The sequence below is a fragment of the Merops nubicus genome, unplaced genomic scaffold, assembly GCF_000691845.1.
Source record: "Merops nubicus isolate BGI_N331 unplaced genomic scaffold, ASM69184v1 scaffold4724, whole genome shotgun sequence".
Lineage (NCBI taxonomy): Eukaryota > Metazoa > Chordata > Aves > Coraciiformes > Meropidae > Merops > Merops nubicus.
The window spans coordinates 24,314-52,281 of record NW_008603466.1 but is presented as its reverse complement, the minus strand read 5'-3'; the positions used below and the strand labels follow the sequence as shown (position 1 = coordinate 52,281).

Genomic DNA, 27,968 nt, shown 5'->3' with positions numbered 1-27,968 from the left:
TTAAATACTCTCTCCTCGCCTTTCGCTGTTCTGAAACAGAGAGATCCAGTAAAATAAAGCAGTGTGTTTTTCTGGTGTATACGTGCTTCTCAACATGTAAATAAATTTTACAACTGCAAATCAAAATTTAGTGAAACTGTATGGAAACAGACAACGTGTATTTGGGTGTCCCGAGTCAGAAGGTGAAAATGAAAGATAGTTTCAAATTCATGTTGCAATTTCAATTTGAACTTGGGTGAAGCATTCACATCAGCATGTTATCTGATATTAAGGAAAAGCTGTTCTATTAATCATTGCTTAATGTATTTATTGTAGACATGCACTCATGTCTTGCCTTCCTTAGAGCAGATGTTTTTCTTAGGTGTACTTGAGGCATGTTTTCCCCACATCGGTTTATTTTCACTTTGAAATTTTCCATTTTTCTCTAATACTGCCTCATTAATAGCCTTCTAAGTATATAAAATAGGTATGATTTTTTAAGGCTTTCAAAAGATTTCTCATTGCGTTTATTATATTAGTGTATATTTTCCGTTTTGTCATCAGTTGTCCACATTGCCAGTGTGCTGAAGGAAGCATCTGATACTAATTTATGAAGTACATTTGAAGAAATGTGTGGTAATAAATCATCAAGTCACTTAGAGCATTTTCAGATAAAATTCTTACTTTTAAATTTTTCTTCTTCTTCTTATTATTATTTTTTAGTACATGCATCATGAATGAATCTGCCTCTAGTGGAAATGGTCAAGAGTTTGATGTGTTCAGTGCTATGGACTGGAAGGATGGCATAGGTACTTTACCAGGAAGTGACCTAAAGGTAAGATATGTAACTTTTTTAATAAGCAAAGTAAAAACTTTAAATGCCAAAAGAATGCATTTCACAAGCTGGTGTGTAGGTATCTGCTTTTATGAATAAAACATGGCTCTGCAGCTCTGAGTTAAGAGACTGTAGCCTGTTAGCTTTTAGCTCTGGAGTTTCTTGATTCAGTTTTTGGTGCTGGCACAGACAGCCGTCATCCCTGTAGCAAGGCATAAATTAGCACTGCCTCACTATGTAGATAGACAGAAGTAATCAAGTGCACAAAATCCAAAAGAATTCTCAAAAATTAAGTGTGGAAATTGAGTCCTCTTAGAGCATTATATTGCTGTTTCACTGAGAATCTTTATACTGCCATTGACTCTCACCATCTCATATTCTTAGCTCTTTTTATTTCTAAAAATAGTTTATTTTTGCTGTGCTTTCGTCATGTGGGTGCCTAGAAAAATTAATAAATTGAAGTGCTTCTGAGCTTGGTATAGTTCAGAGATTTGAATGATACAGGAATAGTACTTCTAATTACATTTTGCTCTGGTTGTATTTACTGAAGTTATAACATTTTGTTTTTGTTTTCAAAATATTTTATGTGTTTTTTAATTTATCTGATACTTTTTACTGTGTCATCAGAAAATGTCCTCTGCTGCGTTAGCTAAAAATACTGGTTTGATATCTAGAGATTTTCCTGCACTTATTTCCTGTTGATTACAGTAAATATTTTTATATCACTCCATATAGACAAACATTGATGAGATTTTCTCATAGTTTATTTTTTAAAAGAAATCACAAGAAAATGTGGGTTTTTTTTTCCAAAAAGACTTTATATCCTTCAGTGCCTGGTGCAATTTGTACTGTTGAAGTAAAGACTGAAAAACCAAAATGTTAAATAGCAACCCTGCCTTCAGTTTGTCAGCCACTCTCTCTAATTTGGTAATTTGCTTTTGCTGCCTGTACACATATAGAAGCCTTCCTTGTTGCCTTTGCTAGTTTCTTCTCCAGATGAGCTTTGGGTTTCTTGATTCCATCGTTGTACACTACAGCAGTGTCACTGTATACCTTCTCTATGTATTTTCCTCTATTTCATCTTCTGATTACTTCCTTTTCCATTTGCAGTAACCCAGGAGTCCCTAGTTCATTCATGTTGGCCTTCATCCACATTAGCTTAACCTCTTGCACATTGGCATGCACCATTCTGCTGGTCTAAAGGCTCTAGAGAGATATCCAGATTTCCTGGACCTGTTTACACTTTAAAGCAGGCTCCTGTATGATTCTGCCAAGTCTCTAAACAAGCCAAAATCTGCCTCTCACGAAGTCAAGTGTTGCTGTTTCACTATTTAACTCGCTTCTTTCAGGATTTCAGACTTCACCATCTCAAGGTTGCTGCTGCCGAAGATCATCAACCTTCACATCCCTGACCAGTTCTATATTCTTTTTTAAAAGTCCAGGCTTTTAAAATTCTTTTCTATTTTAACAAGTAACCTTGTGTGAAAGGCAAACATAATATTGAAATGTCTGAGGAATACAAAAGGGAAATGCAGGGAAGTACAATAATCCTGTATAAATCACTGGTATGTGCTTTGTTCAGTTCTGGTTAACCTATGTCAGAAGGAACAAAACTGAATCCAAGGTTGTGTCATTAACTGGTGGAGGAATGGGAAAGCTTCCATACATAGTGAGGGAAGGGACTGGGAGGTGTAGCTGAGTGTGACTTCAAGAAGTCAGGTAAGAGGATTCTTAGTTTACCCTGTTAAGGAAAGCATGAGCTTCATTTTAAGGTTGTTTTTCTGCTTGTTGGTTTATTTTTTTTTTTTAATTATTATTCTCATTTTTATTTGGAAACAACCAGATATTTGATTTTTGGACATAGATTCTTTTGTCCAGGTGTTAGGGAAGACACCGTCAGAGATGCAATGGTAACGTACCCAAAATGATGAAAGATACAGAGAGTATTGGCCAGGCAGCTCATTCTAGTGTTTTGTTGGTTAGTTTTTGTTTTTAAATACAAAAGCAAGAGGTTACTGGATGAAATTGAAGTGGAATCATTCTAACACTGACTGAAGAATATTTTCAAACAGTGCAGAATTAGCCTGAGGAGATGACTGAAGCAGGGAGCATCAAGACTCAGTGAAAGGCTAGGCACTCATGTAGGTACCAAACGAATTTGAACTGTTGGAGTAGTCAGGATTTATAAGCTTTCAAGAGTTTTTTGGGTCTGTTTTTAAATACTGATGATTAAAAGGGTGACTAATCCCTTGGAACTGTAAATGTGATTGTGGAAGATATGTTATGGTTTTTGTGGTATTCTCTGAATAAAATTAATGTGGATGTCCTGATAACACTGTATTTTAATACTGTGTCCTGAACCTGGAGAAAACAGCCTCACATAGCAGTTACTTCTTGTAAGCTTGCATGTGTATTTGAAAAATTGTAATAGTCTTGTTCCACTAAAGATATCAAACCATTGCCATGTATTTACGTTGAAAAGCAATTGAAAAATCCAGTGAAAACACTGTAGTAGCAAGATGAACAAATTCAAAGGTTCTATTTTTACAGGTTGGTAATAGATTAGAGTGCCTGGGGTTTATATAAGAAATAATAAGCAATAGCTGAACTATTCATTGCAGACAATGTATTGCTTACATTCTCACATTTAGTCTTTTCATAAAATGTTGGGGAAAATTGCCTTTGAACACACAGATTTGGTAAACTATACTGCATGAGCATATTTTAAATTAAATGTATGTCAAAATGCTGAAATGCTGCTTTTTAAGATAAAAGTTTTGGGAAATTACCTACTTGGAATCCTTATTTTTAGTCATGTAAGTCAATATGGCATTTGCTCGTCTTTATTACTTGCATGATGAAGTTTTGTACTTGTTTTTACATATGCACTTTTTAAGAATTCTGTATAATTTAAGAATTGCAATATCAATATCTAGCCTCCTCAGATAATCAGTCAAGTATATCCGAGCAAGCATTCTCTTTATGAACCATTTAATTTTTGTAAGTATAAGTTCCTCTATGAATAAAAGCTGCTAAAAAACTATTTTAAGTAGTGGAAAATGCTTGAAACATTTACAAATAGCTTTTCTCAATATTTTCTTCGCATTGCTTAAATTTAACTTTTGTGATACAGAAGAACCAACTAAATCAACAAAATGAAGTTGTCTTTTTTTTTTCTTTTTTTTTTTTAAAGTCCTATGGGCATTTTCATGCCTACCAGACTTTACTCAGATAGGCTGCACCAGGGGGCACTCACTTCCCAGTCTAATCAAAACAAGGGAGTTGAGTCAGACACTGAGCCTCTTTCTCAGAGGTGAGAAGTCTCTTATGTCTACATCTGTGTAAAATGCTGAAAATGTTCTTTTCCTATGATTTTGGGCAGTGTTAGTTGTTAGATTTCTGTCACCTGCAGCTGGAGAAGGCTGTGGAAATACATTCTCATACAGATTTTGTTAAAACTCTTCAGCAAAAATAGTCATAAAATAGCTAATGCTGCTTGAATGCTGCTTTGAGCATGCTGTGTGACAGATAGTGACTGTAGAAAATGCTAGAATTTCAAATTATACAAGGGATACAGAGAATTAAAAATTGTACAGTATGATGCACCAGAGACTGAGAATAAAAATTTTAGCATTCTATATTAGTTCTTCCAGGATGTTTAAATAAAACAGAAAACTTGAATTCCAGTAGAGTTTAAAATAGTTTACAAATTACAGAATGCCTTCATGTGGCAGGCTAAGTAGTGTATGCTCATCTGAAAAACATCAGTGCTTACCAGTTGCTCTGCATGGTGTGAATGTAAATGTGAAATACTCTTCTTTTTATCTCTTTTTTTTTTTTAAAATCTCTGTGCTGAGTGCAAGCAGTAACACCGTCACTTGAAGATTTAAATGTACTCATTAAATTGAAAAAGCTGTAATAATTTACAATCACTTCCTACTGCAGTGATAGAAGTTTATGAAGTACTTTGTAATGAGTTTTCCAATGCTTGTGTTTGGAAAGTGAGCTGTTTTGTACTGCATGGACAGAATTTTGGGCATTATTTCCAGCTTGACAATTGTGCTTGAACAGAAAAAAACACCAAGTGAATTTGATGACGAAAAAATTAACCTGTAAATAAACCTGGGCAGCTGATCTAATAGGAAACAAACTATAATAGTGAAACATGAATGGTGGAATAATGGTCAGTGGTGCTTGGTATTTCCAGCCGTACTATAGAGGAGGTAGTAATGATTCAGAGTGCTGTTTCTGAATGCGTAGGTGCAGCAACTCAAGGCAGTAAAGTACATCCTTTCACCTGTGTTCAAGCTTGCTTGAGATAATTAACGTTTTGAAAACAGCTTTCTTTTTTTTTTTTCTCACATGATTATATGTCAGAAATAACAGTAGCGTCTCAGGCAGTAGCCAAGTACAGTGCTCTTCTAGTGCAAAGCTGTTTCTGTCCTCATGCATTGGCATGTGCTGCGTTCTGAACCTGGGGAGGCATTTCTCTCTTGGGGCAGTCCCTGAGAGTGTCCACAGGAAACATCAACCACTGGAACCAGTTAAATCACGGCCTTCACTGGGAAGGTGTTATTGCAGACAGAAGATAGATTCCTTTCAGGGGACCTGGTAAGGGGTAGTGCAGGGAGGAGGAAGCAAGGCAGAAGACCTTCTCTGATGATGTTGAGCCCCAGCAGGTATAGTTAGTGGTCTGGTCTTTTCCACGTGGAAATAACTTTCTTTTGTTGCAATCTAATGTAATTACTTAGCTTATTCTGTGCTCCATTGCTACAGATGTCTGTTTAAAACTGCATTGTTATAAAATGATTTTATCTATTTAAAAAAAGAAAGACCCAAAAAAAAGGAAATTTCATTGTTAAAATTGCTAAAACTCTGAAGCTAAGAAATGCAAGAATTAGGTTTGCTGTTGGATTTTTAATTTGGCTTCCTGTCATGTAGTCTTGGTAGAGCCTTCTCTTAAATGATCAGATGCTATTTTACCACAAAATCCACTGTGTCATTTGCTGTTGGTGCTTTCAGGCTTGTAAATAACTGGGCAGAGGATTTCAGGAAGGAAAAGGTGATTAATGCAGGTAAATCCCACACAGGAAAGCTTAATGCTGTGCTTGCTTCTACCACAGCCTTCCTGTGCGGTGCTGAACAACTCACTGGAACCAAAATTTTGGCAGGTAGCCATTAGTTTTTTGTCACTTGCTTGAGTTCCTCATGAGATATTAGCTTTTGGTATTTAGACTGAAATAATTTTGGAGGCAGGGTTGCTTTGTAGGTCAACTTCTGGATCAATAAGTGTCATCTTGGCAGGCCTTGACTTCTGCCTCTGTCTCTGATTTATAGTGTCTCCTTAAGAAAGTCTGTTTAGCTGCAATTTCCTACTCAAGTGGAGATAATAAGACATACTGAGTTTGCAATGGAGAGAAATCATTGAGAAGCCTTCTGGTACAAAGATAATTCTTGAGCACTTGGGTTGAAGTGGGGAGGGGGGATTGGAAGAGCCTGAGGAGTGCCTAAGAATAAAGCAGATAAACATTACTGCAGACAAGACTGAGGTATCAGCAGTTTGCTGGGGAAATTTCAGTCTCTCTTGCTAAAGGTATATGTTTTCATATGGTACCTTTCAGTTCACAAGTGATGAGAAAAATTTCCTATTACTATTTTTCTTTTGGAAGGTTCTAATTTAATAGTAATCCCTTCTTGCTTGTGCCTGCCCAGGTAGGATAAAGCCTTTTCTTTTGAATGCAAATTGTTCCTCTTCTTCGTTGTTTCATGATTAGCCTATTACAGTGTAACTGAAGTATCTTAAAATAAATTGAAGATTGCTTGAAGTGCTTGACTTCCTTGCTGACAGCATCATTCCAGTGAGAGGGGGTCTGGCCCTGCCCCTTGGTCTTGGTATGGAATTTAATCTCTGGTGATTATGGTTTAGGGAGCCCTAAATAGCCTGGGATCCTACCTAGGTTGTTTGTCTTTTGCTTTACTGGCAGAGCAGGAGCATGCAGGCAGGATCCCTTCTCATCATTAAAGAAAGGAAGTAGTCAGGTGGTGGGACACTTTGCCCTGACCTTCTCTATCCCTGAAAGAGTCAAAATTCTGTGACCAGGCAAGCGTCAGGGGTCACATGCTTACTGAGTGCTTTGAAGTAAGCTGGGAGCAGAGTACTCAGAAGAATCTAGAGCTAGGAGGAGATATTTTTATTTTCTTTTGTAAGTGACTGAGGAGAGAGGTTTTGTTTCAGGAATTGCTTTGCACTGTATTGTAACAGTAATTGCTGGAGTGCCTGAAGCATTTTGAGATACATGCTCTTTGTTATTTCAGTGGCTTTTTTTTTTAAGAAAATAAACAGTTATTCTGCTTTCAAATTGTGTAGAGTAAATAAGACTGGCTTTACTGCTTGAAGAAAGAGTATAAAAATACCCAACAGCTGCCTCATTTTCTGAATGCTATCCAGCCCCTGCCTGGGGCAGGGGTTCTGTGGAAAAAATAGTACGTGATCATGCATGTAGAGACTGTATCACACACACACAGAAGAGGGGAATGGTTAAATGGACAAGCTCTGGCATTTACTAAATAATTCAACTTCAGTAATACATAAAAAACAGTTTGCCATGTAGCAGGATGTGGTTGGACAACACAGTGTCTATAGGTGATTACTTTGCTTTAAAGAGAGGAGGAGCTGGAAGATGCCAGAAGGGCTCTTAATTTCTCTGAGCAGTCTCACTGAAATCGCTGTGATTAACTGGTGATTAAAACCAGGAGTGGTGGTAACTGTTTACTTTGCCAGAGATCTGAGTGTAGTTCTTGTATTGCTGGAGTCCCAGCTGTCAGCCCTCTTGACAGACTGCTGTGTAACTCTGCTGCTTTAAGTTTAGTTACTTCATAGGCATAAAGGCAATTTACTTTTGTTTTGGATAATATAAATTTTGCAAGTTTTTTCTGAGCTAGTCCACAATCACACTGTTGTGGGGTCAAATTAAGTTTTGTTCCTGAAGTTACTTTCAGAGTGAAGCAATTGTCTTTATTGCAATGAACTCTTTGTCCTTATCTTGCCCAGTAGATGGTAGTGTTGGCTGTTTTTTCTATTTATTTTAAAGCTGTGCCTTAAGATGTGAGAGGGTTTTTTCTTCTTTTTTGTCCTTTGCACTTCAATTGTTCTTCTTTTTTCTTTGTTTTTATTTCTGTGTGTGCTCCCAAATAATATTTTTGCCTTGTATAAAATAATAGCAGCCTTTATTCTTATTTGATCTCTGTGGGTACTGATGAGATTTGTGTGCTCTTAAAAGGGCACAAATAACAGCAAACTGAGATAGTCTGTTGCTCTGAATTAGACACATGCAACAATGGGGACTTAATTTGAAAATAGATTGTATGTATTTCTTCCCAATAGGTTTGCATTTCCAAGAATTAATTTGCAATATGGTATACATTTCACAATGTTTGCAAATTTCTTTTTATCCCACATAGTGACAAATAGATTATTTTTATGAAATGTGGAGAAAGATAACTGAAAACCTTTTTAACATATATTTTCCCCTACATAAAACTACAGAATACCTTCTGGCATGATAAGGGAAGGGACTTCTGTTAGAAATGGAAAGGTCCTAAAGCCACTGGAGGAGACACAGCAGAAGTCTATCTGCAGCATTATGCTTAGTCACATTCACTGAGAAAAAGTGAATCTCCATGGCTGAGTCCAGCACATGGTCAGCAAAGAATGACAGGCTGATCAAGGAGATCATTTTCATAAGAAGAACAGAAGGAGCTTGTGCTTAGCCTAATACAGTCAGGTTTGGGGGTACACAATTCCTTGTTTCAAATGTATACCCAGAGAATAAGTGCTAAGGTATGAGAGCTGTGTAGTTCTTGGGTAATGTTGGGTTAAGAACAAATGGGTATAAACTGACTATTAATAGATGTAAATGAAAAGTTAGAAGATGACTTTTCAAGAAGGCAATTCCTGAATGAACTTTATGTAGAGGCGCTGGTGAGAGAAAAATCTAGCTTATTACAAAAAATAGTAATTTTGAACCCCTGTAGAAGAACTTAGCAAGGGGACAGACAGAAATGGTTCAGAAAGCATTTGTAATGTTTGGGTATTGCTTATTTGAATCTTGATTTCCCTCAATGTGTTCTTTATTTGTTGAATGAATATTAAAATGTTCCTGGGAATTAAACTAACAGTCATACAAGCTGAAGTCCTGGTATATCAAGGCATTGTTTCCAGAGAATGTGAAAGTGTGTCTCTGTTCTGAGTGGATGGAATCTCTAATGATACTTAGATGGAAGGTGCTGTTTAATTCCCTTTTGATCCTTCTGGAAACTGCTAAATGAGGCAGCTAAGTAAGTTCTGTCTTGTATGCTATTATACTTACCTATTAATAGCTGAAGTCATCCTGCCAACTCAGTTTATGATATATTTGTGTTGAAAGAGCTGCAGTAACTTGAAAATGTGTATTTTTGCTTTTGTTACTCACCTATACTTGAAACATTTAAAGTTAAATTTTTATCCAAATGTTACATTTATTCCTGTTTGTCTTACCATGGATTCACTCACGAAAGCTGTTGAAGTTTCTTTCTTTTCTTTGTTGCCTTCTGATCTTTTAAGACCATTGGCTCCATTGAGTGAGACAGAGAATTACCTTCTTAAGAGGTTACTTAAAATTTGCAAGCAGGCATTTGACGAAAGTCAAGTGGATTAAATTCATACCCAACAAGCTTTATAATTTATTTTCTTTCAAACACTGAAGTGATAAAAAGTGGACTTCTTTGTGAGATTATTTTAAAAGTACTTGATAGTGGGCTGTCTTTGTTTCTATCAATGGGAATTTTACTGTTTGTTCTAAAGAAGACAGATTTAAGGAAAACCCCTTCATCCACTGCAAATGTATATATTTACTTAAGGAGTATTGTTGCTTAAAAGCAGCTTCCTTAATGGTTCATCTTTCACTGCTGTGGACATCCTCTAGTGAAAGGGTGGCTGGGAGTAGCCTTCCCTGCAGTCATTTGTCTTCATCATTTGATGCCTGACAGTCAGCCTTCTGAAGCCATAAGGGCTGGTGGGTTGTTGCAGTAGTGAGGGTGATGTTCTTGCATACCACAGGATGCTCCAGTGAAGGAGGAACAGAATGTATAGTGTCAGGCCTGAACATCGATCGGATCCTGCAGAAATACCCCAGCTATTCATTGGACTGTTCAGAAATACTTTGGTGTATGGATGTTCTGGCTGATACTGTGTGAAGATGCAGGAGAATGTTTCCAGAAGTTGGTACGTAACGTCCCTCTGACCTGTCAGTTGGTGGCCTTTAGCACCTTGTTTTATTCTGTGCTTGCAGCCTGCTTGCTGAGCCAGCTGTTGCAGAGTTAGACCTCTTGGAAGCAAGGAAGATTTTTTCTCTAGCATCCACCTATTGCAAAGGCAGCAAAGCACAAATAGCAAAAATGAACTTCACCAAAATAGGAACCAGGCTGGTTGTGTAAGTCAGTCATAAGACACAAGAATCCTCTCCTGAATGGTAACTGCGCTGCATTTCTTCGGTGGGATGGCACGAATGTCAGTCCACAAACTGGAGTATAAGCACGTGGTGTTGCTGCGTTTGGTTGCCTTTCAAAGCTGAACTGCTGGTCTTTCAGTACAGGTGAATGTAGCAACAGTTTGGCTACACTCAGGTATCTGTTGTGAGTGTAGCCCATTGCAAGTAAAAGTCTTGGCACCAGAAGTCAGACTCTGTTAGGTCCTTCTCTTCTTTCTTTTCCTCCCCTCAGCTTATTATTTCTGAGCTGCTCGCATCCTTAGGGCCTGGTGACTTTTTGCAAATGCTGAGGCTGGGAGGACTGTATTAGTGGAAGCACAGTGTTGTGGTATGTACATCATGAGGCTCACCTTTGCTTTCAGTCAGAATGGCATATTTTCAGTACTATACCACAGCAAGGTTCGAAGTGAGTGGGAGTAATTAACCCTGAAGCCTCCAGAGGCACTGAGAAGATCAATGTAGTGCCAAGGCAATTTTTCCCCTTCTCATTTTCCCAAGCTGAAGCTGCCTGACCAGAGAAACAGAGACGGGCTTCATGATGCTGCCCTGAAGCAATACGCTCACAGCTGGGTGCTAGGAAGCTTTGAAAGAGTCTCTTGGGTGTAATTTCTGCTGTTGAGCTCTGTTGGTGAGAGCACCTCACTGCTGGAGACCTGTGCTCTGTGGCAAAACTCAGAGAGTTACCCCACTTTGCTGTTGAGAGCAGACTGTCATGAACAAAACGCTGCCTTGAGTTCAACCCATGTAACCAGCTGGGCCTGCAAACCATGTAGTGACTAGGAAGCTGAAGATTATTTTCATCTGGTAGTATTGTAACCATTATGGCATTTGGAAGACACTTTTCTGCTGGCAGCAGGATGGATATAACTCCTGGTGCTCCTGTGTAAGCACAGCATGTGGGGTATTGTTGAGCCTTGCTTCTGGCTGGCAGTAATATCCCATTCAGCATGTAATTAAACAGCTCATAAACTGCCTTGAGATGTTTGTTTATGTGCACTTTACAGCAGAGAAGTACTGTGTTTTAGGAGGATGCTAAAATTTCGGTACTCTGAAAGCATTTGTATTTGATATTCAGTTCCCTTTTCCTTGACAAAAATAACCTTTGACAGGAGTGCATTGTTTTGCTGGCAATGAAAAGCAGAACATTTGGAGAATTTCACATGAATTTCTGTTACTGATTTTTTAATTCTTGTGTGTAAGTTAGGTATCAGTCTGCATGTGGACGCATTTATATCAGTACCTATTGCAAATTAATATTTGTAGATAACAAAATGAGTTTGCATTTTGCTGGATGAAAATGAGAAAGGCTTGTGGAAGTGAGGTGATATGGTGAGGACACCATGTAAAAACTATCTTGGTGGACAGAAGACGATGGCATGAGAGAGTATTAGTAAATTTCTACTGTATACACCATTTGTTTTGGCTTACAGTTTAGAGTGAATGAATTTGGGGCCCTGGAAGTGATAACAGATGAAACGGAGATGGAAAGTGTTAAAAAGGCAACTGCTACCACAACTTGGATGGTTCCAACTGCGCAAGAAGGTGAGTTAAGAGGTGGTAAACATTTTCTGTGGAAGATTGTATTTTGCTTTATCTTTCAATTTTTCTTAAAGATTACCCCCCAAAATAAAAATCCCAACACCTTAGTTGCTTTAATGTGGAGAATGTCTCTGGTGATGTTACCTGTTTCTTGAGTTTTGAATAAGTATGAAAATAAATTCATTTTAAGTTAAAAGGAAGTAATTCCATTGTTAAACATCTGAAGTTCAGTTACAGCCACAATTTTTTCTAACAGTAGTTTTTTCTAGTTTTAGAATCAGTGTTTTCCTTCTATTTAATTTACAAAGCAGTCAATTTATTAATGTATATTACTGAGAACTTCTTAGATGTCATATTTGTTGAGCTGATTCTCCAGACTGCCCAGAGACTTTACTAACTGCTTACAGTTTCTTTGTGACCGAAGTACCATGTACTGTAAAGTGACTTCACGTGTTACTGGCTGCTGCTCAGCTGTTACCACCTATGCCACTGCATGCTTGCACTCTTTGCTTTTTCCTGCTCATGATGCTTTTTTACAGCATTAAAATCAGTGTGTAGTAACCATTTGTGTTTATCCTAAATGATGAAATTCTAATAGTTATACTATCTGTCTATCAAATAAGATGTTTGCTAGGTTTAAAATACTGATGTAAGGAAACACCTTTGTTCAAGGAGAGTTGGTTTATGTGATCATAAATTCTGAAAATCTTGATACACTGTCTCCAGCAATGATGGAATACTCTGAAAGAGAATATCACAACTGGTTTTGCAATTACTTAAAACTACCTAGGCTTTTTGATATGATATTTTATCTTTTTTTTTTTTTTTTTTTAAATTATCCATTCTGTGTGATTCTTTAGTCCTTTGAAAAACAGACTCCAAAAGTTTGGTTTAGTAATCATCAGTATAAGCCCAATAAGCAAAGTCAGTGAAAGTATTTCTTTGCTACTCCCCACACCATTAAGTCTTTATTGTCGGGTGACTTTTGTGAGTAGGTGAAACATCTACACCAATGGAAAAGCAGTTTGGTCCTCAGCTGTGAGGTCTGAAGCTCCAGACCACAGCTACTCTGTTCTGTAGGTCTGTCTAGAGGCAGTGATAATTATTCAAGATTCAAATCTGCAGTGAGAGTGGCAACACTGTGATAGTGTAGTAGCACAACAGGTTCTCTCCTTAGACTGAGAGATCACAGATATGTACATTGAAGCATACAACTTCATCCCCTACGGTCTGGCAAACATGAAAAAAAAAAAATTTTGCTCCTGTTTATGGACACACGAACATGCTAAGTAAGCATCCTGCTGCTACCTTATACTGTCTTTGACTAACTTAATGGTCCCCAAAAATGAAAATATTGCTAAATCTTCCCATTGTGAGAGGAAGTAGTTGCTTAGAACCACTAATGATGCTGGAGTGTAAATACAGCACATAAATTATATATTGTTCTAGTGGAGTTAGTCTACACACAAGAGTTCATTTGACTCCACTTTCAAATCCAGAAGAGTGCTCAAGGAAAAGAAACAGTTCGTGACTTGAAATTTGCTTTTTGGGGCAGTGCAAAGTCAATGACCTGCTCTGGAAGCTGGAGAACTTCACAGTGCTTCATTTTTGCTTGTGCGTGAAAGAAGTAGCATCCTCTCCTAGGCTTAGTGTCTCTTGTGGGCAAATTGTAGCTTAGGATGAGTAACTTAGTATTTTAAAACTTCTTTGTTACAAATTAGTGATATTTTACTTCTGGTAGACCTCAGTCAGGTTGAGAATAGTCACTGCTGTGAGAGACTGTAGGATGTAGTCAATAATTTGCTTCCAGAAATAAGTTCACCTATTGAAAGATAACTACCACCTAATCTTTTTTGCCAAATGACCCTACATATAGATCAAAAACGAGGTACGTCAGCAGATGAGGTAGTGAACTGTGTGCAGTGATGGCCCTGGGCAGTCAGTGCAGTGCCTGTCACAAAATTCACTCCTTTCATGAGTAGACACATCAAGTAGTGTCGATGTGCCACTGATGACAGAAGCATGGAATTGGTGGATTCCTCTCCTTTGTGTTGTGCTATGAAAATCCAACTTGCTTGTCAGGAATACAGACCCCATACAGACACTTAACTCCCAGTTCTTCATTCTGACAAGAGTGATATGTCTTCTATTTCTGTTCACTTAGCAAGACCTGCTGAGGATGGTTGCAAATGTATCACCTCTACCTAAGTGAAGTTACTAGTTACTTTTTTTCCTTGTGCAGCCTTTTCAGAAAAAACAGGGATCTCTACAAGATTGAAGGAAACTGCAAAAATGGATGGACTTGTTTTCTGTGAAAACTGTTACCGCTATGGTACTATAGAAGAATTTGTTCCTGAAGGGAAATTTTGCAGCCAGAGATGTGCCCAGCAAGTAAAAAACAAGTAGGTGCTATCATACAGCATAGAAACAAAGAATTTGGCATAAATGCAGAATGACATAGAAGTGGGATAAAAAGTTAATGGTGAGTGGGGCAAAGTAAGATATTAAACAGCGATGTTTTGGTGAGTCTCCATTGGTTTATAATGTTCTTCCACTGTTTTTCGTGTAAATGCATTAACATTTGGTTTTGTCTAACACTGAAGCTGAAGCCAGTCTTTTTTTGCTCAAAGTGTGTTGTGTTCTGCTGTCAGATTCAAGTGGTAAAACAGTCTATGGGATGCATGAATCAGTGTCAGACACCCACCCTGTTTCATAATCATTGGAATTAAGATAATCAGTAATGAGGTGGTTGGTATGGTAAGTTAATTATCATTAAGTGCAAGAGCTGTGTTATAGATGACAGCAAGTGAAAACATGTAGCTTCTCAGTTCCTTTTCTTTCAGCTAGTGCAGTTCATCTCACAAGAGGTTTGTGTTACTGTGTCCATTCTGTATTGCATATTACCGCTTTATGGCAGCTATTAACATTATGGTTTTGTGCATTTCCCTCCATTTTTAGCTAATTGCCACAAAGTTTTCTGTTCTGATTGTTTGTTCAACAATTTGTACAGTCACATACCAGCTTTCTCCAATCGGATTTGTCAGTGTCAACAATTACCTTTGCTTTCCTTGCTGTAAGCTGCCCTGCAGTCCTAAACATTTCACAGTTTGCTTCTCTGTGAGACTGGATGATACATGGGAATGGACACACTGTTTAAAACATGCAGAATTTGTTCAGCGTAAGCTGACAGCTTTCCCTTTGCAGTTGCTATTGCATGTCTTTCAGATTAATTATTTTGACATCTAATTTTCCGTACTATTTCTAGGAATGTATTTGGGGTACTACCCTGGGACCTACAAACACTTGACCTTCAGATTTACTTGCTATTTACCTGTTTTATGAATACGAGAAGTGGAATAATACCCACTTTGTGTCATTGTGTTACTCTTGTAATAGGGAACCAAAGGAGGAAAAGCCCAGTGTGGAATGTAATGGGGAAGATGATTCCAAAGGCATTCGGAAAAGAAAAGCAAAGTTACCTCTCAAAGAAGAGTCCAGGGACGATGGGGAGAAGAAAGAGAATCCTGATGAAACTGTTAGTATTCATCATAAACCCATTCCTGCAAATAATTTGGCCAGGCTTTTGCCTTATATTGCAATGCCAGCAACTTCATCAGCACACAAAAAGAAGTGATGACATCGCTCCATCAGAGCCACAATAAGTAGTTGGTTTCCTTACCAGTTTAATTATGCCTCATCAGTAAGTTGTAGTTCAGGATAATGAACTGATAAGAGCTATTTTTTTATGTCTTTTCCCCTCCTTTTTTAAGAAGAGAAGAAGAAGAATTTAAAGGGAAAGTGATACTAACCTAGACTTGCTCTGTCTTCAGCATAGAAAAATTATCACAGTACCTTCCTGTGATGTCTGTTTTCCTGTAATATTTTCTTCCCAATATCTGTGACACTTCTGGGGGAAGGAGCACAGTTTTCAGGGGGAGGAGGAGAGCTCCACAACTTCCAAATTGTCAAAAGGCTGAAGACACTAGAATTGTCAGAAGGCAATTCATATCTCTCTCTAGCAGTGTCTTAGGCAAAAGTTGGGGACACCTTCTTTGCTGCCATATATCTGCCCTCCCAAATGGGTAACTTACTCTGTTCATCTATTCAGATGCTAACAAAACTGTTAGTACACAAATAATAGAATAAATGAAAAGGATCATTGCCATTTTATATTTAGTAAAGAAATTCTATACTTGAAAAAAGCAGACTAAAGCTGTGAGAGGTGTACCTTTTAAATTGTTTTGCAAGAATGAGCATATCAAAGATGCTGCTATTTATCTGTGGCTCAGCCAGGCCCACTGAAGGCTTCATGATCTGTCCCTGGCTTAGACAGGGCTGGCTGGCTGAGTGTTAAGAGTCCTTCTGTCTGTCATTTTCATCATGTTTGCTGTGATTTTTCAGTGATGGGTTACTTTGGTTTTATTAGACATCTGCAGGTTTGGCTGAGATAAGGGACAGCTATGTCAGTTGCCATTTAAGTGAAGTCAGTTAAACCTTGGGTGTCTCCATTTTTACTGGATGAGACTTCTGAACTAATGAGGTTACTGTACTCTTTTTTTTTTAATTTAGGAAGACAAACCTGAAGGAAGAATCCTGAGAGTCTCACAGAGAGCCAGGAGAAAAAGAAAAGGGGACATAACAGTTTTGAAACAAAGTAAGTTAGATTATGGAATGAAAAGTTCAACTCAATTCTTTAGGTAATATCCATCTCTTACTGTGAATTGCCAGCATGGTTTCACTCTATTTGTATACCCTCTTGAATAAATTTTTTTTCAGTTCTGTAAGAAGAGTGCCAGTGTTATTTACAGCAATTAAGTTTCAAAGATTGAAGAACTGAGAGAGCCAAGTGAAAACTGAGAAAAAACTCCCATCACTTGGAGATTGATTACCCTTTAGAAAGAGCCAGTTTATATACCTCTGGCAGCGTGGAGGAGAATATAGTGAGTGTAAATGTAATTGATGCACATTTTAAGTTTTTTTTCTATCCCTCTAAAGAGTACCAGTATTAAAGGGGATCAGGCCCATTGAGTTCCCAGATGATGAAAGACGTGTATTTGGCAGAAGTGAAAGTTTACTTCTGTTTCCTTGGGGATTGATTTTGTATCTACAGTATGTGCTGGAAATAGACACATTTAGGGAACTGTTTAGCAATAATTGCTATAATCAGTCCAAAGGGACATATGCTGCATCAAGTGGCATAATAAAACATATTTTAAATGAGTGCTCTTTTTTCAAGCTATTTGTACGATAAGTAATTTTAGGGAGAACCAGAGAATCAGCAGCTATTATAACCAAGCACAAACCTACATCTTGTCCTCCAAAGTATTTCTTATGGTGGACTGGGAGCCATTCTATGATTAGCCAAAGTTGCCGGGCCACTAATCAGCATAGAGCTCCAAGTAGCTCTGCTACACACTAGTCAGATAAAATACTGATTGAAGATGCAACACATAACAGTTATGGAAGAGCCCCCTCCTGAGATAAAATTACTCCTGAAATACGAACATAATTTTACAGTTGTTTTGAAAGCTGAGGTAATAAGTGTATGAGATACAAGCACAAAGCCGGTACTCAATGGAAATTGCTGCTGTCCACTGACAGAATGATCTGTACAGATTTCTTCTGATTTTGTTTTTTTTTTTTGTATTTGTGAAAATGTTAGTTCAGTACAAGAGATTTGATATAAAAGACCAATTTATATTCAGAACCAAGCACAGAAGTGTGTGTTTAGTGTGCTGAACAACACATCTCTTAAATGGAATAGATAAAACCTGGGGTAAATCACAGATAAAATGAATGTGCTTTAATAGTGGTGAGTGATCACTGTTATTCTGAATCTCTTATTATTTTGGTTATATTATCAGCTTCCTTCAGGAGAGTTTAGCATTGCTGTTGTTATGGTTCACGTTTTAATCATAAAAATGCTTAGCCAGACTGTTACTTGAGGGACTTAGTTCTCTTGTGAGTAGCCCACAGTCAGGATCGGGCCAGAATTGTACTGTGGACTATGAGGAATCCTCCTGGTAGGTTGAGCTTATGGTCTGAAATGCTAAGCTGCATGTGCAGAGGAGGCATTCTAGATGAAGATGAGAGCAGAGTGGAGGTGTATGAAAACAGAAACATGCATGGTCAGCTTCGAAGTTCCCGGCTTTTGCTAAGGAAGTTAGTGCCTTGTTTTCAAGGCCTATAAACTATCACTCAGTGATGTGGGTGTAGCCAATATTACAATGACTATGCGAGTGTATGTGAGTGTTCATAGTATATGGGCAAACCTGAAAATGGAAGTTTCTGTCACATGCTAATGACGTGATGGGGGGAAAAAAGCACTGGTGACAGTTTTGATGGCCTGGAGAAATTACTGTTAAATAACTCCCTCTCCACCCAAAACCATCAAAATACAAAGGAGTAGATTAGAAACTTTCTGCATACTGTTAAAGGATAAAGTATTTCAACTGTGATTAAAAAAGTGTCATGAGTGCTGTCCAGTTGAAAATGATTTCCAGGAAAATAAATTCTTGGGGGAAAAAAAATAGCTACTTTATGATTTGGGCTGATCTCTTTACACATTTGCTAAATGCATATATTGATGCTTCTTATGAGCAATAAGGGAAAAGGGACAGGAGTCAAGACTTTCTAAATTGTTCTTGTCACCTGAAGAAGCTTTTTCTTGTTACTATTCAAGCTTTGAAGTGCTAGAAACCTTTCTCTACAAACCAGACACCTTCATGTTCCTGGTGCTGTTAAACCTACAGACCTGCTACTTTTCCTGAAATGAGTCCTGAGAAACACCATGAATGCATTTAATAAAATGCAGATTTGAGATAGGTGTATTATGAACTTCAAAGTGTGGGTGGCTTTTTGTTTCTTTTCTTGACAAGTTACCGTTTACAGAGTTCTTTTGCTATCGTGTGCTTCTTTACAGCTGTACCCTGTAAAGGAAGGCAAGCATGGTGTTGGGCATCCTATCTGGAGGAAGAAAAGGCTATTGCAGTACCCACTAAGCTTTTTAAAGAGGTATGACCTTCTGAAGTTTAAATCAGTTCATCACCTAAGATAATGAAATTTCTAGGAAATCAATTTTTAAAATAATACAACGATTTTACACTGTTCTGATGTAAATCCTACATGATTAAAGTAATATTATCAATCAGCAATCGAGGCAGTTTGAACATGTGAAATTAGCTCTCTTCTTCTGCTTTACTAGAGAATTCTGTAGATACAGGGGATTGCTGTCAGCTGAGACTATAGAAAGCAGACGCTTCTCCAAAGTCCACAAGTTCTAGCTTCTCCTTCTAATCTCTGAAGCTAAAACTGCTATGTACCCTTATTTTTCCATGCCATACAATTGTTTTAAATATGTTTTGGAAGGTAGTATCACAGTCATCATTTGGCTTGTTGCTTTGATTATATTACTTGTCTTTTTGCAACTCCTGCTGACATTATATTTTGTTACTACGTCAGAACTAGTTTGGCTTGTTCTCATTTTGCTTGTCATCTGACTGGATGTCACATCGTCATCTCTTGCTTGTCCTTTGCCTGCTATGGTAGCCTTTGTCATTTGTCATTTCAGTGCTTTCTCTAGCGCTGTCTTTCTTGGAAGAGAGCTCTGTATGCAAATCCACAAAGCTTCCATGCTGTTCTTTTTCTAAAAGAGAAACAAAACATGTGAACATGTCTCAACTGCTGTTCTTCTGCTATATATATATGGTATTATTTTTTCATAATTCTGTTTTTACTTGTAGTCTCTGTGTCTTGCATCCATTTCTTTCTGTTTGCTTTATACTTAAATTACTAAATCTTTCAAGAGGGGTTAGCTTTTCAGCTTATGTGTGCACGTGATGATGACCTTTAATTGGTGCTTTTAGACATTACTGAGGTACAGAAGAGCTACAGTTGCAACATATAGATCCATAGACTTTTAGGTGGAAGAACAACAGTTAGCTGACCATCCTTAGTCATATTCCACTGTGCTATATACCGGTTGAAAAATTAACAAGAAAAAAATTTGAGTACATAGAGTCTCTGTCTGGAAGGTAGATTTACACATTGTTGCTTTGCCCATCTGACCTCCCGTGAAATGCTTTTGTGGCACACAGGCATATGGCACCTTTCTGGGCACTGCACGTGATGGTAAAGTCTGGAGTTACATGATGATGTACTGTTGCCTTTCTTTTTCCCCAGAGTGTACCTTTTTTACTCAGTGCATCTTATTCAATACTTTCTTTTAAAGTCTCTAGTCCCTGGATAACTCTGGGGTTTTATTTAGTGTGCAGTATTTAAAGCCTGTAGTGGAGAGAGGATTCTTAGTGGGACTCAGAAGTGGCAAGGTAATATTTCTCCATTTTACAGGTGGATGGACAAGCCACAGGAACAGTAAGGTTAAAAAGAACCCCAAACGTCACCACCAGTTTTGAATCTGATTGTCATTTGGCTTGTGGGAATTACTCTTTTTTTTTTTTTTTCCTCCTTTATTTTTCCAGTTCAGAAGCAGTCCTTTTTATGGCTTTTTTTTTTTATACCCTTAGTTAGGAATGGTCAGAATAACAGAGAGTCCTTGTACTTACCACTTCCTTGTACTTAAATCTTAGAATGATTTCTAGGCTGTGACTGACAAGCTCTTATGGCCCCCCAAAAATATAATTATTGACCTTTGAATTGTTTTTCCATTTCCAATTCTCCTCATGTAATGTTTTGGAGTTTATGTTCTTGCACCATATATAAACATTTCTAATCCTCAGTCTGCCATCTGCTCATTTGCTGACTCCTTTTACCTTTGCTCTTACCATGTTCTTGTATCTGTCCTTAACAAAGTATCTTTAGGTGTTTGTTGTAAAGATAATGTGTGATTACTAAATTTGTAGCTTTGGGTGATGTATTGAGAATAATGCACGAAATTGAAAGCTGTTAAATAGTCTGAAAGTTATTAGTCTTCTGAAAGTCGCCTATTATTTTGCTGTAACAGAAACCAAACTAAAGATTGTGTTGCCTTAGAAGTTTTAGATTTGACAATGAGTAGAATAGTGAATAATTCATACCTTAAATTTCAGGAAATACCTATGTGATAATTGCTTAATTTTTAGTGTGTTATTTGTAGAATTGTGTACTGTTTGTACAGTGATGTTTTTTATAATAATGAACATATAAACAGATCTGTGACTTTTTAATTGTTCCCTTTCTTTATAATTTTACTGGTTCTTGCTTTTGCAAAATCTTAGTTACTATTTTGGCCACTGTTCTCAGTATGTCAGTGTTTCTAGCAATTCAGTTTTCAGCTGAGGTTTTTTTATCTATACGGTGTTCATGCTATAGATGACGTTAACTACAAGTCTGTGCACCAAGATGAACTTTAAAAACTGGAATTTATTGATTTTACAAAAAAATCTCTGCTTTTGCATTCCTCTTGGGGAAAGTATCTAGAATTGTCAATAGAATAACTTCATTAAACTTTCATTGATAATAAAAATGTTAAGTGTAGTGACATTAGAATGAAATAACTTTTCAAATACTTAGAATCATGGAATGATCTGGGTTGGAAGGGACCTTAAAAGATCATTTACGTCCAACCCCTCGGCCATGGGCAGAGAGACCTCCCATTAGACCAGATTCCTCAAAGCCCCATCCAGCCTGGCCTTGAACACTTCCAGAGATGGGTCATCCACAACTTCTCTGGAAAACCTGTTCCAGTATCTCACTGTCCTCACAGTAAATATTTCCTGATGGCATCTTTAAATCAAAATGAACCATTTCTGGCATCCCACACTATTTTATTTTCATATATGAAATCTCATTGGATATTTTGTCAGTTTTCTGTAGCATTAATCCACATTCCTAAGTGATTGATTATTATAGGAATGATAACCACCAGGAAGGTGTCGGTGTCACTATACAGGCTGAAAAATAAATCATTACATTGTTAAAGTGTTTTATTGACAATTAGTGAAAAAAAATTGAGGGCAATCATGTAATCTTCTTTCCCTTGATTAACCTTTTTGCTAATTCTTGAGAATATGTAAGAACATTATGAAGTTTTAAGTCATTCCAGTGTAAAAGTGTGTTTTGAATAATCACCAATTTCTCTTTTCTTCTGTATGTTTATAAAAAATGTGAAACTTATTTTAAAGTGATTTATTAGTTCTTTCAGGAACATGAATAGTAGATAATAATTGTTCTTTTCTTTATAAAGATATACTGTCTGTCTCTGGCTACTTCCAGAAGTATTGAAGCTGCCTTTTTTCCATTGCAGTATCAGTCTTTCCCATACAACAAAAATGGATTCAATGAATGAAGCTGGAGGGTGTGGATCCTGAGCACCAGTCAATATACTGTGTTCTCACAGTGGTCGAGGTGAGTAGAGGCTGTGAGCAGCCGTGGTGCAGGATTACAGGGGAGAATGAACTGAAACAGCAGCAGCTGAAACTGCTCACTTTTCCCTAACAGCAGGCAGAACTGAAATTAATAATGCTGTATTAAATCTACCTGACAGGCATGTAAAGGCTACATCTAGTGCCATGCAGGAGTGACTATTTACATGTATTTAACATATGCAGCTAAACAAAACGCTATTACACTAGTTAGATGATCTGTGGTTTTTCTGTTACCCTGTAATTTAGTTCTATATTTAAAAGAGAAGATAAGTAGAAAAAAAACTTTGTCATCAAAAGTATAACAACTGATATATAGGAGTTACACAGAAGTTTGATAGTATTTACAGTTGCTCCATTCACTGATACAAATACCTAATACTTTTTTGTGTTGTGGTTGTGCTACAGTTTTCTCAGGCTGATGACTTGAGAAGTTATCGTATTGTAGAAGTTATATATACTTCTATATATACGAGTTAGTATACAATAAAAACTGTTTGTCTTTTTACTGGATTTTAGGAAATAATTTTTCTGATGAGTAAAATTAAAGCAAGCTTCCTTGCTTTAATTAGTAGAAGTGAGGACCTGTTTCTCAGTTACATTTTGTATGTCTTTCAAACATACCATATGTTCATTTTTATGTAGTTTACTGAGGATCCTTTTTTGGGTTTGTACTGTGAGTTAAAATGGGGAAATAAGAATAGGTAGCTACTCTGTTCTGTGTCACTGCTGTTCTAGGCAGCTGTACTTTTAGAGTTTTTATTTTAATAGCCTAGGCTTTTGTGCTCCCATTTCTGGATCTCTTCATGGCTCATAGTTATGTCCCATTTCTATGGATATCTGTTCCAGTTTCGTGTGGATGGTGTGTCAGTGGTTATTTCCTGTACACCTTGTGCTTGGCACTGAGTCATTGGTCATGTTTTACTGCAGGATGACCAGAATTCCACAGAATTCTGAGATAGCAAGCTGAAAGTTATGTTAGAGTATAAATTAAATGTAAAATAGAGTGACCATGATGTCAACATTTTCACTGATGAGCACAGGAAAGTTATGGCATTTGACACTCAGCAAAATGTGGAGAACTTTTGTACAGAGAGAAAGATTGTGTCCTGTTGTTTTCTTCTTCTTCATGGTTAACTTATAAGTTCAGGGGGCTACTTCAACTGACTTCTCATTTTTAATAACAGTTCTCACCTCTCTAGAGAGCCTGTTGAACAGTTACTCATGAGTGCTCTCTTGCATATTGATTAGTTGGGATAGCTTGAGAACACCATTGTCTGCACGTTGTCCCTAATTGTATCAGACGTATTCATGCTCTCCTGTAGCATTTCTGTTTTATTCTGATGTAGGATTGAACAGCTTTCAGGTTTTGGAACACTAGTGGTAATATCTAGCTTTCAGTTAATTCTTTTCACCAGAAGAGGAGGCACTCAGACTGAGAATGGATTTACTTTTTTATTCTTTTCTTTTTACCAAATGAATGTATTCATCCAGTTTTGGCTTGAGCAGAAGTAAAAGGCTGTCTGAAAACACTGTTCTTATACATCATACTGAACAGATTCTGTTATGTAAGAGCAAACGTCTTAAAACACAGCATTGCCTGTTGTCCTTTCTTGCCTTTAGGTTTGTGGCTACAGAATACGACTTCATTTTGATGGATACTCAGATTGTTACGATTTCTGGGTGAACGCTGATTCTTCAGACATTCATCCTGTTGGATGGTGTGAGAAAACAGGTCACAAGCTTCATCCACCTAAAGGTATTGTTTAGTTTGAAATGTGAAATGCATTTTCCTGATGCATTAGTGTGAAATGTGAAATGCATATGAAATGAAACACATTTTCCATAGCTCTGAGTTTGAGACTTTGTAATGCTAGAATTTATTTTCTTTTTGGCAGAAAGTTTTTTGTTCATTTAGTCAGAATATTTGAACGTGGGAAATAAAACTCTACTTGAAGTCTTGCTAAAATCTTGAGATTAATGTTCAAACTTTTTTTATTCAATGGAAATTCAATGAGAATAAGAAAATAAAACAAACAATAAGAGTAATTTGTAAGGGTGTAATTCATAAGGCATTATGAAAGTTAAGCAACAAACCTAGACCCCAATGAATGGTTATTGCAAGTAAAATGACAGTGTACTGGTAACATGTATGCTTAAACTGAGGTCTCACAGGCAGCTGAGAATCCTTTAGTGGAAGGTCTTAGGATATTTTAATTGCTAGATATTGATCACTGTTACTGTACATGTGCTGGTACAGACTAATAAAGATTGTGCTTTCGCCATAAAGAGTAAGTTTGAAATAGAGACAAAATAGGAATGAACAGATCAGGAAGAAAAAAGGGTAAGATTACAAGCCTGAAAGCATGACTTCTATGTAGCTTATGTAAATTGGGTACATACGTTGAAATATGTGTAATTTGCTTTCTTAACTATTATATTTCAGATTATGTAACTCCTTTATTTTGTCAGATGAAGTACATCTGCACTGAACTGTACCATAAAAAAAGGAATAAATGAGCTCCCTTTTAGGATAGGAAAGAAATATGTGGGCATGAAGGGAGAAAGTCCTGAAGACAGGAGAGTGAGAAATAAATACATGTGATGTTCTGACATACAGAGTGAGGGTAGGATGCTGCAGTTTCAAAAGGCTGCAAAACTATGAGCATACAGAGCTGAGAGGATGCATTATGGAGAATTCTAAAACTGTGGATATAACTACTGGCTTGTGGAAGGTAAAGCCCCTGGAAGTGCACAGGCAGAGGGCCTCCCAGCATAGGAGAGGGTGGCATTTCTGCAGCTGTGCCTTGGAGGAGTATGAAGGAGCATGTGCTGCTCTCGTGAGTGTTCTGCAAGCTCCACTTGAGCTGCAGGCAGGAGTGTGCTGTGCTGCTGCTCTAGTACAGGGGCTTCCACTAGGCATAGTCCTGCATAACTGGCCGTGCAGAAATAGCAATTTCTTGAACATAAATCAGAATTTCTCAGAAGGTTGCTCTCCACTGAAGTAATAAGTTATGTGTAGCAAGTGAGTAGTCCCTAGTTATAGAGTTACTGATGTTATTTTTATATCTGTGATGAAGGTAAAAAACTTTGAACTTTTGTTAACAGTGAGTGAAGAGAAACTTCTTTATTGTGGGGATGATGGAGCACTAGAACAAACTGCCCGGGGAGGTTATGAAGTCTCCTTCTCTGGAGAGTTTCAAAACCCAACTGGACACATTCCTATGCAACCTGCTCTTCATGAACTTACTTTGGCAGAGGGCTTGGACTTGATGATCCCCAGAGGTCCCTTCCAATCCCTACCACTCTGATTCTGGGAAAGCTGGTCTGTTTCTGAGTCACTTTCATGTAAAGTTTCTTCAGTTTTTCTAGTTTTAAGCTGGTGGCAACATTGTTCTTTTGTGTTTATTTTTTTTTCACCATACTGAAGCAATGGATAGGACTTTACTTAGAAAGGTCACAGAGCCTGTCAGAGGTGTTGAGGGAGGCGAGGTAGGAGGATATACGATGGTAATTCTCAGGGTTCTGGTTGTCATCCTGCGCAGCTCTATACTACTGTGATTCCAAAGACATATTCTTAATGTTGAATAGGAAGACTGTTCTCAGGTATTTTTATCCAAGACCTACAAAGTGCTTTGCCCTTTGCATAGCTTGGCTCTGTCACTTCACCTCTGCAGAAAACCATTTCATCATTGATGAGGTATGGTGTGACTGCTGAAACCTGCTCTGGTAATCATGATGTTTCCTGATACACATTTGTATCCTTGTTTATTAAGACAGAAGGGGCAGGTAATTCTTGGTGCCACCAGGCAGGACAGGACCTCAAAGCAGGGTGTCTCCCATCCCCATGGCAGCAGAAGCAACAAGCAGTTGCTGCTGGGCTTCCAGCACACACATAGGAGCAAAACTCCCAAAGGGAGACATTGGTGAAGCAGAGGCCACTTGGTCTTCTGAAACAACTTCAGAGGAGTTGCTCTGCAGTTAGCAGAGAAGGAGGGAGCCTTGAGAACTGCGGTAGAGGTCCCAAAGTAAAAATTGTATGGACCTTTTTTGGGAAAATTAATACAGCTCTGTAGTGTTGCTTTTTAAATAAAAAAGATGCTAGCAGATCAACATAAATGTCCTTAACATGCTTAAACTTGGTCAGTCCTGAATTGGTCAGGCAGTTGGACTAGATGATCATTGTAGGTCCCTACCAACAGAAATAGTCTGGTCCATTCTATTCTGTTTAACAAATTACATAATTCCAAGTAGCCTTCAAGCTATATATTTGTAAATTGACTGGAAATTAACAAAGCCCTTAGTTTTAGTAAGTGAATACAGTTCTATAGCTACAGCAACTGGTGAAATCAGTTTTGCCTTTGATCCTTGTTTTATGAGGTAGATATCTTCCTTTCTCATTTTGTGACTGGAAGACGCATGCTGCCCAGAAACTCCTTCACAATCTACTGGAAGCAATTTTTTTTCCATGGACTTTGCCCCAGTACCAGTACCTGATTCCACCATGCATACAGTAGGTGTTGTTGATTGTGAGCTTTGAGCTAAGTTTGAATTTCCTCTAAAATTACAAAGGGAAAATTAAAGCCTTGATACAACATTCCTTTAAAAATTATTTCAGCTGGTCTGCAGCTATAAAGACAAGGGGCTATTGGAGTATAAGTAAAAGTACCATTGTGTGGACTGGGAGGTTAATTTATATTAGCTGTTACTGAAAATGAAAACCAAGAAAGGAAGATGTGGATGAGGTGAAATTAAAGGATTCTTTACTTGTAGTTTCTTGGAAAATATGAGATTCTATGAAAGTTAAACAAAGATGTTGTCTGTAGCTTGAGTAATACTTCAAATAGTCAAGAGGTGACACACTTCAGTAATTAAGGTGATCACTCACTGAAGTTCATAATGGTTTTGGTCTTGTTCCTATATTATTTAACAGGCACATAAAGGAAGAAAACTATCTGCCTACATCTCTTAAATTTGTTTCATACATCAGAAGTACAAATGGTTTCTTGTGAATTATTTTATGCAGTTCAGTATATTACAAATTATTTTATTTTTTTCTCAAAGAAACTAGAAGAGGCAAAGTATCAACAGAAATGTAGATTTCTTCCCAAGTTCTGTACACATAGAATAAAAAAATGCAGAAAGTCTGTGCAGGGGATAGGTTGTGCTGTAAATGTGTAGCGAGTCCTGGGACATTGATGGTGTAAGCAACTGTTTTGATATTACATAGAAAGTTTGCTTTAAGGCTAGTAGTGATCATGGGGTATTATGGATAGCCTGAGGACATAGTAGGGTGCAGTCTGTAGAGGGGGGGAATTTTCTTTACTAGACTGGCTGGCATAGTGGGAAGAGTTCTGGATGCTGTGGGCTCTTTGCTCTTTCTGAAGTGGAAGCAACAGACTGAAAAGCAGCTGCAGAGCGCTTGCCCCAGGCTTGTTGGTTGGTTGTATGTGTGTCAGTCAGACCACCAAAGAGAAGTTAGTTGGTACCTGTGAGGAAAGACGTGGTAAGCTGCAGTTTTCTTTTGAAAAGGCAGAGAGGTTACTTGTTGCCTGCGCCACTGGGAGAGATTTGTTTAAAAGGAGAGAGTAGTGTAGAACTGGTATCTTGCTGAGAGTGACTTTTGATACCTAGTGGAATTACAGATTTTAGTTTGTAGGATCTCCCTAGACATTCTGCTTCTTGAGGACCTTCGGCTGCCTTGATGGTCAGGACTGCAAGGTTGGA

The 27,968-nt window shown here is 37.7% G+C and overlaps 1 protein-coding gene across 1 annotated transcript in view; it reads left to right on the top strand.

Moving 5' to 3' along the window:
- Positions 1–704: 704 nt before the first annotated feature.
- The window catches only part of LOC103771363 (lethal(3)malignant brain tumor-like protein 3), a gene marked incomplete at its 3' end in the record, with an annotated part of 45,796 nt that continues 18,532 nt past the window's right edge, over positions 705–27,968 (top strand). The window contains 9 exon segments of the mRNA XM_008938656.1: positions 705–814; positions 11,772–11,883; positions 14,123–14,282; positions 15,277–15,415; positions 16,450–16,534; positions 18,803–18,894; positions 22,124–22,157; positions 22,160–22,224; positions 23,865–24,000. Of these exon segments, the coding sequence (XP_008936904.1) occupies positions 713–814; positions 11,772–11,883; positions 14,123–14,282; positions 15,277–15,415; positions 16,450–16,534; positions 18,803–18,894; positions 22,124–22,157; positions 22,160–22,224; positions 23,865–24,000 (925 nt within the window).